The 11,153-nt window shown below is 43.2% G+C and overlaps 1 protein-coding gene and 1 long non-coding RNA gene across 8 annotated transcripts in view; one reads left to right on the top strand and one right to left on the bottom strand.

Moving 5' to 3' along the window:
- The window catches only part of LOC147258739 (uncharacterized), a 2,128-nt gene extending 1,996 nt beyond the window's left edge, over positions 1-132 (top strand). The window contains exon 4 of the long non-coding RNA XR_015117036.1: positions 3-132. This is a non-coding gene — a long non-coding RNA (uncharacterized LOC147258739). The remainder of the gene's footprint in view (positions 1-2) is intronic.
- magi2b (membrane associated guanylate kinase, WW and PDZ domain containing 2b) overlaps positions 1-11,153 on the bottom strand; it is an 83,523-nt gene that overhangs the window by 15,680 nt on the left and 56,690 nt on the right. For all 7 annotated transcript variants that reach the window (XM_086208739.1, XM_086208740.1, XM_086208734.1 and 4 more), the window contains 5 exons: positions 10,060-10,117; positions 8,629-8,750; positions 7,846-8,028; positions 3,463-3,992; positions 2,385-2,553 (listed from right to left, as the gene is read on the bottom strand). In XM_086208739.1, coding sequence (XP_086064865.1) covers positions 2,385-2,553; positions 3,463-3,992; positions 7,846-8,028; positions 8,629-8,750; positions 10,060-10,117 — 1,062 coding nt within the window. The remainder of the gene's footprint in view (positions 1-2,384; positions 2,554-3,462; positions 3,993-7,845; positions 8,029-8,628; positions 8,751-10,059; positions 10,118-11,153) is intronic.

The following is an 11,153-nucleotide window of genomic DNA, read 5'->3' as shown; positions in this document are numbered from 1 at the left end:
AGGCTGAGGGCAGGCGGCCCTCCTTCACTTCAAGGAGAAGCTAAAATGCTGAACATATGCTGGAAATTCAAGGCGCCGTAGAGCAGCTCATTACAATGCAGAACTTGTTAAAGGGGATCAACGTGTGCCAGGTATTGCAGAATATCTACGCTCTAAAATCTACGCCGAAATACACAAACAACCTGACAAAATAAAAAGGAATCACGTTTTAATGTCAAGTGAGAACAGGAAGGAATGATGTGCCATTCTGAGAGAGATCCAGAAGAACTGTTCTCTAAAGGGAAGGGCAGACTCGCGGGGGTGGGGGTGTTTAGGGGGTCACTCACACAAACAATTCAGACTGAATCGGTGAAACGAGATGCAATGGAAATGTGTGTGTTTAGAGCTTCTTTGGTTCACATTGTCTTGGCGTTAATTACTGTTCATTTCCCAGCTCAGTGAAAATATTTGTCTACTAATGTGTCATGATGAGTACAGCCAGTACAGGTAGCGTAGCTGCACCAACCAATCGGCTCTGCTTGCAGCCCGCAGGGAATAAATCCCTGATAGAGGTGATGACATAATAATAGCAATTAGAATACATTATAGTGAACAGCACTTTTCAAAGCACTCAAGCTCAACTTTCAACACAGTTAGAAAAAGGGGGGGGGGGGGAGTGCAATCAATCAGAGCAACGGTAAACGGATATGTTAAAAGTAGGTTATATATACATACAAAAGCAAATCTCCCTGTGCGGTTTCTGTCTTTTTAGAGGAAATTCTGCTCCGATGCATGTGGGGAAACTCTGGGAACACTCCCACTCTTCTGATCTGAAACATTTCTGTGCATTCTCTGTTTAATATGAAATCTATTCAGCAAAATACTGTTCATTTATTTATGCTTGCTACTGTTTAATTGCATTGTGGCTGATCTAATTTCCATTTGCAGATCATTAGAAGAAATTTTTCTTCCTAGAAGGTCACTTGGCAAGTGGTGGCATCCGCCAAGGCCAACGGCTTCAATATTTTTGCACTAAAATATGCCTGAATTGTTTTTCTTGCGACGTTCGAAGTTAAAAAAGTCCCGCATCGACACCAAAACGTAACGAGTTCTTTCTCGTTGGGGTTTATCATGCATTTTAGGAAAAAAGACAGAAAGAAAAAACAAAAAGGAACAAAAAAGAAATGTTAATTCCATAAATAATAAAATAATCTGGTTGGTCTGCAGCAAAATTCTCTCAGCTTCTAAACTCGAGCCATTAATTTTTCAAAAACAAAATCTCAACCAGAGACTTGAGCACAGCTGATATGTTCAAAAATAGAACGAGTCTCCAAATTATGATAATCAAAATCTCTTTTTTGCTCTCTCAGCTCTCCGTCAACTCTACTTGACTCCTCTCTGGTAAAGCTGCAGCTGGGGTTAAAGATGCCCTCTCACAGCAAACATTTCAATCACAGTTTATATTTAGCCGAGCAGATGCGAGCCCACTGGACCCTTCATCCTTTGGCTCCGTGAAGACTCCTGATGACTGCGTTGAGAAAGCGATTCACATTCATTAAAAAAAAACAAAAAACAACAACAACAACAACAACAAAACATTAATTTGGTTCTCATTTTCAAAATGAAAAGGAGTTAATGTAATACAAATGGCCGTTTAATTATTAATGTACATTATTACCATTTGGACTGAAGGTTTTAATTCCTAGCAGTTACAGCAGTTTGGCTCCGTCAAGAAACGCCAGCGCATCCCGAAGCTCACATATTTTCTTCGTCCAAGAAAATAAAAAAAAAAACCAAACCCCAAAACTATCAGTTTTAACCTTTGAGGCCATCAAGTCCATTTAAACTCATTTAGCTCATCGTGTTTTATTGTCACCCTTTGACTTGTTTCTACCAAAAATCTAGTGATCTGTTCCAGACGGTGCAGAACTCCAGAACCACGAGACGGGATCCCATCACAAGCTTATCATAACTTCAATGTTGGCTCCCGGGATGTTTCAATAGATTGACAATTAATCTTAAGATCTTTCCCGTCTATATTGTGCACCTCTTAGTACCACACAATCCTGTACGTACTTCTGATCCTCAGGCAGAAGTCTTTCAATGTGTTTGCATGGCTGAAAACTTTCCAAATATTCTTGACCTGCATCAACAAACTTTTATCTGAGAGCCTCTCCTGGTTTTATTTGTTTTGTGCCGGTGGAGATTCTCAGTCATTCAGGTCATGGCAACTCTTAAGTGCTGTGCTGTCGTCAACTGGACTGTTTCACTTTCCTTGAAGACGTTTCACCTCTCATTCAAGAGGCTTCTTTGGATATATACAATCTTTTTACTGCCACTACTACGATAACTCCTCATAATTAAAGCGACACAAAGGAAAGACCAACATAAAGTCAGTCTCTCACCTGTTGCTCCTCTCTGTACCAGGAGGGTGGCCTCGGCTCCAACAGGACACTCTTTAAGCATCTCCACTACGCGTCCATGTCCAGCGGCAGCTACCGGCTGCTGGTTCACCTCCAGGATCAGGTCTCCCTCTATCAGCCCCGATGCTCCCTGTGAGCCCGGCTCCAGCACCTGCACCAGCACAACACATTCAGCACCATATTAAACCTGCTTGGCTGTGATTGGGTGTAACCTTTAGCTTGTTGACCATCATATTTAACGACTACGGGGCCACGTGGTTCGTTTTCACTTTAACGATGTACCTGCTCATGCTGCGGATATTCTCAGGCCTAACCAGGCATCCGGCATCACTGCACATCAAAGTAATCGAAACATCTTTGAACGTGGAGACGATCCGATGATCAGTCATTTCCAAAACCAATCCAGAGGCGCAAAGAATAATCGAAAGACTCATTTTCAGGTTCAAGAATCTTTTACACAATACTTAAAATGACATACTGACTGTTTCTGTCAAACTGTAAAATTGAAAGAAATAACTGCCTTTGGAACGGCAGCAGATTGCTATCTTAAGAATAAAAAATGTTGAATTCATAAAATATATTGTTAAGACGTGTTTTGTTTTTTTGCCAGTAATATACAGTATAAATTCAACAGGAGTGAAACCTGGACATTCAAGATCAAGGTTATGAACAAATTTAAGTATGCAAATTGGGATTTTTCACATTTTCTTTTTCCATCTTTTAGAAAGTCTAGTCCTCGTTCATTATAATATTACTAGATAAGTCCTGGGCAGGCAATGCTCTCTTTGTTTTATCACCTCAATGTTCTTAGTTGCACTGACCGAATTAAATCTACACTGACCTGCTGTTTTAACTCTGCCTCAGGTTTAAATTATGACTCTTACTAGTTTAGCTGACGACAGGAATTTCACTCTTGAGAGGACACTTTTACTTGAACACACGCGTCGTAAAACTCATTTCAAATATCAAACATCTGTAAAGCCTTTAATTCTATTTCTTTAATTCTATTTTCTATTATTGGTCCACCGTGTGAAAGAGGAGATGAAGTGTGATACATCACCTGTTTAACTCGCTGGCCAGTGGGACTGTCAGCAATAGTAAACCCAAAGCCCTCTGCCCCCTTCACCATGGTAACTGTCAGCAGCTCTGCCCCTTGTGCTGTTGCCCCAGCAATGCCTGCAGTCCCTGAGGAAGCCATAGACACGTTGTCGTCGTGAGGTGTGAGAGCTGAGGATGAGCCAGGTGTTGTCGGCGGCAGGGACGAGCCGTCCAGATGTGTATCTCCAGGGTGAGGGGCTCCGGCCTGGGCAAGAGCCTGAGGAGGCAGCTGAGAGCTCAATGACAGGTACTCCAGGTAGGGGTCATAGCTCCCGCGGCCGTTCACTACAAGGGGGCGGTGCTCCAGTCCAATGGGTGTCATGGAGGTGTTTGCTGCACCACTCGGATCCTCCGGGTCAAACGGCAGAGGGTACCCTCGACAGAGCACGAGGGTCACACTCTGACCGATTGGTACGGACTGGAACAGCTTGACCACGTCAGCGTGTGTGGTGCCGAGCACGCAGATGTCATTGATGTAGACGATGACATCGCCTGAAGAGGGAGGAGACGATAACGCTGTCAATCATCCAATATAGACCATATGAGCCGGTGTTCCTGTCACTGGCACGAATGTTAACTCCTCCATCGTGTATTTCTCATGAACATATAATATCAGATCATCGGTGCTGCAGGCAGCAAGTGTGAGACAGAGGTGAGAGAGTGAAGCTTTACAAACGTTTAGCACATGATTGCTCAGGGATGCTTTATGAAACTGTCAAAATGATACAGATAGCAAACAGATGCGAGTATCAACAGTTGTGTGTCTCATTCACAGGGAATCAGGACGTTGCACATCCCCGTAGGCTTCTTGATCACTCAGAGATGCGAAATATATTATGTAACAGCGTCTATGGTCTTGTGTGTGAGTTCAGAAGGGAGAGTTTCTGAGATATTTTCAACATATATCAACATTCTGCACTAATGTACTTCATATAGGTCAAATATAACAACACATTTTACTCAAATAACGTATGCATCTTAGGTGCTTGTACTTGCTTTTCTCCTGCATTATGAAGGGGAGTTAAGTACACATTTCTTTACATGCAAATTCGTTTTTGCGGCTCTGGTCTCTGCTGAAGTTTGAATGTGTGGAAAGTTACGGATTTCGATGCTTTAAAGTCAAAGTCCCATGACAAATGCGGCTGCATCAAATCCTCTCTTTCACACTACTGGAGGCCTTCGCTGTCACACGTGCACACACTCCCATGAGCATGTGTACACACATTAACGCACACATACATGTCACATACACAATCCCTAAGAGCAATGCCGCACAGCTCAAATAGGCCAGCTAATCTCAGCAAGGGTGCGCCTGTGAATATGCGTGTGTGTGTGTGTGTGTGTGTGTGTGTGTGTGTGTGCGCAGCTCTGGCAATGTCACCGAGCAGAGATGAACAAGTTGGAGAGGAAAAAAACCAGAACAGAGAGAAAGAGAAAGGCTGACACACCAGGACAGAGGGATGAAGAGAGAGAAACCAGAGAGGGGATGGAAATATACACGGGCTGAAAGCAGAGAAGTGTCAGATGACATGGTTAGATAGGGAAGCATAATAAGAGTAAGCCACAGAGACAAAGAGAGAGATTGAGATAAAATAGAATGAGATGGATTCCAGATAAAAGAGAAACTGATAGACAGCGGGAGGGAGAGACATAAAAGCAGAGAGCAGGAGCTGCGAGTAGGACGGAGGAATCCTGCTCTGAGGAGAGCAGTTGAGGCAGCGGCGTGCCAGGATGAGGCCAGCTTGCCGGTTCATAGGAAGGCAGCCGAGGACTGAATACTTGTTGGCTTTGGGCCTCAACTGAAAGTTTGATCCCTGTTTGTAGGTCTGATAACCAGACTGCTGCTTTGACCTGGACAACAAATAGCTGATGAGGAAATCAATGTTAAAGTGAATGATATTACAGATAAAACACACTTGTTGTCTGAAGAGTTTCAGGAGATAGCGAACAATTATTGTTAAAATGAGTAACATTAGATAAAAATATCTGAGCAGGCAAGAGGAGATGTGAAGGAATTTAAGGAAATCTTGAAAATGAACAGTGGCTGGGAATCCAATCGTAAATCTAATTTGAACAGTTTGGAATGAATCACTTTTCGGTGAGAATGCACGGAACCTGTTCCCTGCTGGTGGGAAAGGCCTATGTGCGGCCTGTCTTTGCCCTTTTAATTCATTAGAAGGAAAAATACACATATGTATGTGGTTTAAAAAAAAAATCAGAACTTGACATGCGGCAATAATTATTCTTCTTCAATTTCTGTCTCTCTATATTCTAATCAAATAAAACTGAAAAGCCTGAATCGTCCTTCCTCAGATGTTGCTGCTCAGGTCCAATCACACGTCCACTTATGCAGCTGACCTCCTGCGAGGCCGCATTGTTGCTTGAGCACACTTTGTAGACTCTATTCTAATGAATCCAAGCCCGAATGTGTGTACGGTGGACTGGCATATGATGGATTGCTAATAATCTCATGACACTGATGCTGGTGTAGTGGCACAGCGCCTGCAGCACATCTGCACAGGCAGAAATGAATCTCTCTCTGATGTAGGTGTTGAGTGGGCTGGTGTCAAATCAGCTTCTCTCATTCCCATTAAAACAGAACGTCATTGTGCTCTGGCAGTGGGCAGAAAGCTTGCTGAGAGGAGAGTGGAGTCCTTGTCTGGGACACACAGTGCTACAGGCAAATATATAGGGCACCCCAAATATGCCACCAGAGGCTAACAATGTCCCCTTTTCAAATGAATTCATTATCTAAGGCTGAAACCACAGCCAGGAGTACCGCAACTTTGTTCATTGTTTATACCCGGGATTTCGTTACCTGTATTCATCTGGAGAGGTTTATGGAGGGTCCCTTGCGAATCGTATCACTGTTAACGCAGAAGCAGTTCATGGCTGCAGACTCAGTTTCTATGTACAAAGTCCAACTTTGCTGAGACGCGTTAAATTAGCAGCGCTGATTTATTATTGGATGCCGCCGGCTTGTGCGTCTGTCAATCAAGGAGGTCCTTAAAATTATGGAGGTGCAAAAGCAACAACTTAAGCACATTTGTGGAATTCTCAATAACTTTGCACGTTGGTTCAGGCTCTAGTAAGACAATTAGTATAAAGGCTGACTTGCATTTTGTGCAGTGAAATATAAAAAAAATGTGGATGAAAAAGCTATTTATGAAAACACATAAGACAAAGATGCAGGGCTTTGGAACGAGAATTGAACTCAATCCAGAATGTCGACCCAAGTCTGATGAGCTGCATTCAGGCAGAAAATCAGAAGTGATGTGTACGTTCGTTGATGTAAACCTGCTTTTCATGAAAATCTAGAGTAAAAAAAACAACAACAACCGTTTAAAATAAATGTCTACTCTCAATCTGTCTCCATCTCTTTTGAACAGATCCTCTTCAGTGTTCGTACTCACGTGAAAATAATTGCAGCACCTCGCTGATGCAGGAACTGTGGTGTCCTTTATAGATCTGTATTGTCTGACGATGTTTGATTCTCCTGCTGCTGCTGCAGTGTTCATGGCTCTTCATTCATTATTGGTTTTCCTTTTTTTTTGTTTAACTGAATCGAGTTTTGTCCATTTACTAGTTAATTCTTCTTAGACTTCATGACGGAAGCACAACCTGGTACAGAACTGGTGAAATTCTGTTTCCACTGTCTAAAAAGAGGTTTCTTAGATTCTTGCGACCCGCTGCAAAACAGATGAGCTCTTTCCGGTAAAGTTTTCATTTCACACGATTATGCACAAAAACTTCCCCTTAATTCCTCATGAACACATTCAGTTCCCTTGCAGCCAACAGATTTTAGTTTGTGGGAGAAAAACACACCTGAAATTGATTCTAACGTCTTAGCACATCTGTATTCTGTAGGAAAAAATTGGCAAACATGCACAGAGTGGACGTCAGTGGGAGTGACTTGTTAGGTCTGTGTGCGTGGGTGGCCTCTGCCAGCTCGTCATAAAAAACTATCAAATGCACCAGTGCTTATGTTCTGAGTTGGCAGAGAAAGATTCGACAGCAGCGCCAAAAATGCTGGAGAGCGATTCTGCCCTCTGCTGTGCCCCACGAGCCTTTTATGTCCAAGAAATGTTGACAAAAAACACTCAGCGGGCAGGTAAAAACCAACGTGAATGAAATGGAAACCCTGCCAAGAAAAGGTCAGCCTACTTGGTCTGCTCCAGCAGGAAATTTAAGTCCAATGCACACGTGGCGTCTGATTATTGAAGCAGCACTTAAATATGTCTATAAACAAACTATTATAGGATCGTTTTTGACAGCGTGTAGTTGAGTAACTCGCAATTTGTCTCTCAAGCAGTTGTCAAAATCCTGCAAAGGTACATATAATTACCAGTGTCCATCTTCCCATCCTGAGCAGCAGGTCCGTCTGGTATTACGCTCTTCACTTGCAAGAACTCATCAGGCTCGTCTCCTCCAATGATCGTGAAGCCAAATCCCATGTTGCTCTTCTGCAGGGCTGTTGACAGGAAGGTGCCTTTCAGCTGGGTCGGGTCCCTCGTAAACAAGGGCTTTTCTGTGGGAAGACGGACACTTCTCAGCGTTTTCTTTTTTTTGTTATAATCTATATACATAATAATAGCAATTGTTACTGTTATGTCCGAAAATTAGATATTTTTTTCCCACACAACTTTCCACACAGTGTTTTCAGTGCTGAATAAACCCATTGTGCATTTTTCCAAAGTAGCAAAGAAGAAACATTTCCCCTCATTCCTGATAAGCTGAGTCATGGAGATACGCACTTTTCACTCAGATGAAGCAGTACATTATGTACTGGTCTAGTACATCCACATACACGTGCCTGGATTAGCCCACAGGGGCCTCAGGGCAAGCATGTTCTCAGTCCCCCGCACTGCTTGCAATCTCCATTCGACCCTGTACATTGTGACAATGTGCATCTGCCCCGCCAAATACTCACCCACCAAACTGCCCATTACAGCAGATAGGTTTGGAGAGACTGTACAGCTATTGATATCCAATGGACACTAATCTTTTCTTAAGGGAAAAAAAATCAAAAATACACGTGCCCCTTCCCCAGGTCCTGGATTGTGGACAGCCTTTCTGCATGTGTCAGTGTGACTTGATTTGACTGCTCAGCGTAGTATTCGCTGTGTACCTCTGTATATAGTCGGCAACGGTAGAGCGGAGAGTCCCTGGCTCTGCATCTGCCTCTGCTGCTCCAGGCGTCTTTTAGCTTCCAGGACCGGGTTCTCAAACTGAGTCCTGCGATTGATGTGACTGAAAGTTAAAAAGAACATTAAACAACACGATTAACAAAGATATGAGAGGACATTTTTAAAAGCAGTTCCTCATGCAGAAATAGCAGAAGCACAATGAAGCTCTGTATTTATGACTTTTTCGTAATGAAAAGTAAAAGTAAGTGTTGGGCTGCTTTCACACCTTCCTTGTTTAGTTCAGTTGAAACGAACCCAAGAGCTTTTACCCTCTTGGCGTGGTTGGTTTTGGGTTGGTGCGAACACAGCAATCACACTCCACACTCCTGGTACTGGATAAACTCTAGCACAAATTACAACAAAATTCACCCTCTGTGTTTAACCCCGTCCTCCAACAGCAGTGGGTGGCTGCGTGCTGCACTTGCCTCAGTCAGGAAAACCCAGGGCCCGGTGGGGTCATCCTTACGTTACAAATTCGAAAGTTGAGCTTTGCAGCTGCGTGTGGACCCCCTCCTATCCAGAACCACTATGAAAAGGTGGAGTTCTTGTCTTGACAGATGCACTCCTTCGGCTAATCAAGGTAACAAAACACCCAGACACCAACACACAAACCCAAACTGAAAGTGTTCCTCCCACTGAGAAACACAGCTCATGCATGTTCCAGCTGAGTTTATCATGGGTTGTGGTCCCACTTGTTGCTTCAAAATAAATCCTATTTGGGCTATTATGTTTTGCCAGCGGCCGCCTAAATTTACATCATTGACAATGATCATTTTTTAATGACTGGAGTATTTTCTGCTTTCCCATGGTGGTTCTAGATAGCAGGTGTTCCACACATAGCACCAGAGCTCAGCTTTATAGCCCGTGAGACGCAAGCAATCTCACCATGCTAGAAAACCCGCAAGGACCCCGGGAGAGCACGTGAACGCCACACTGACGAGACCTGACAATCAGAACTCCAACCCAGGTCCCAGGACCTTCTTGCTGTGAGGCAGCAGGGGTTAACTGCCAAGCAAATCTAACCCTAACACTCTATGTAACACTACAAACTTTTAATAGCAACAAAGTTGTTGATCCGGTTCGTCCCACAGAGCGTCAACAGTCCCTCTGCTTTCAGTGAGTGTCTTTGGTTAGTCATTGTAACTCTCCCTTTAAAATGGAGAGCTAAAAGATATACCATCTCTTTACTCCTCATCCTGCTAATCCTTGCTGACCAGAATGTCACACTTAGGAGTCGCATCAAATGAGAGATAAAAAAAAGACATAGAATGCATTCATTTATAATTCATAAGGAGTCAGTGTAAACCACGGAAATGCATTTCCTGTTTTACTGTTGAAGCAGCTGGTGTTACCATGTCAACAGGGAGACTTACTCTACATAGTAGCTGCCATAGATGGGGTCATCTATCTTCTCCCAGCCATAGGGCAGCTCTGAGAGGAGGAAGAAAAACACATGAGGGAAATGAAGTCAGTTTATGCTGCGAGGAGAAGAAGGAATGTAGACACTAAATTGAGCCACTGAGGGGAGACAACATGAATCTCTGGGTGCTCAGCCAGATGCTCTCCAAGTGCTCTTTTACAAGACAGACAACCTCTGGATGCGTAGCAGTGGATTCCTCATGGAGACTCACACCATAGACATTAACAGAAGCAGGCCAGGAAGACATAAATGTTAAAAAAACAGGTCCGATGAATCTCATGCTCGTTTTCTTGCTTTCTTTATTCATTTCCTTCTAGTGCGAGCACATTTTTCAAGGCCACATTAATTCACTCTACTACTTTTTGTTTGTCTTGTTTTTCTTTCACCACCCACTCCTTTTTCTTCTTGGATAACTTCCACGGCTGTTGTGATAATCGTCTCCTCCTCTGGTTCTTTGTTCCCTCATCACTTCATCCATCTCTTTTCTGATTTACTTCTCTCTCTGTAGAGGAAGTGGGTCAAGACTTTGCCAGGATTGCTGTACTTTTACTCTTAGACTTCCTTTATTTGTCAGTCAGATTTACATCTTGCAATGCACATCAGAAAGAAATTTCGTTGCATCGGCTCAAAGTAGAGCAGAAACAGAAGAACAGCAAGTATTTTACATAATCATCTGCTTCTGTTTCACGTCGAACTGTTTACAGATATGAGAATACACACTTACACCCAACACACTGTCATAAGCTACCATATGCAGGTGTGTGCAAAATTCAGGATGTTTTAGTTTCTGGCTTTAGCATTCGGACATCTCTGAGGTCTAATACAGCTAGGGATGTGACCTCGCGCTATCAGGATAAGTAAACATTGTAAAATACACACACATACACACAGCAACCGTCCATCTGCCCATGTTGTTCCCCTCCCACTCAGACATACACCACAGTGCTTCTGATTAGCATTCATCTTGAAGGGTTGATCTTCCTCCCTCGTATTAATTCATCCTCATGTCTCGTATTAAAGAGTCTAATTCATGAAATTCATGAATGT

Source organism: Aulostomus chinensis, chromosome 7 (assembly GCF_037954235.1).
Source record: "Aulostomus chinensis isolate RoL2024-O1b breed Wild chromosome 7, RoL_Achi_v1.0, whole genome shotgun sequence".
Taxonomy (NCBI): Eukaryota; Metazoa; Chordata; class Actinopteri; order Syngnathiformes; family Aulostomidae; genus Aulostomus; species Aulostomus chinensis.
This window is presented reverse-complemented; position numbering and strand designations above follow the sequence as displayed.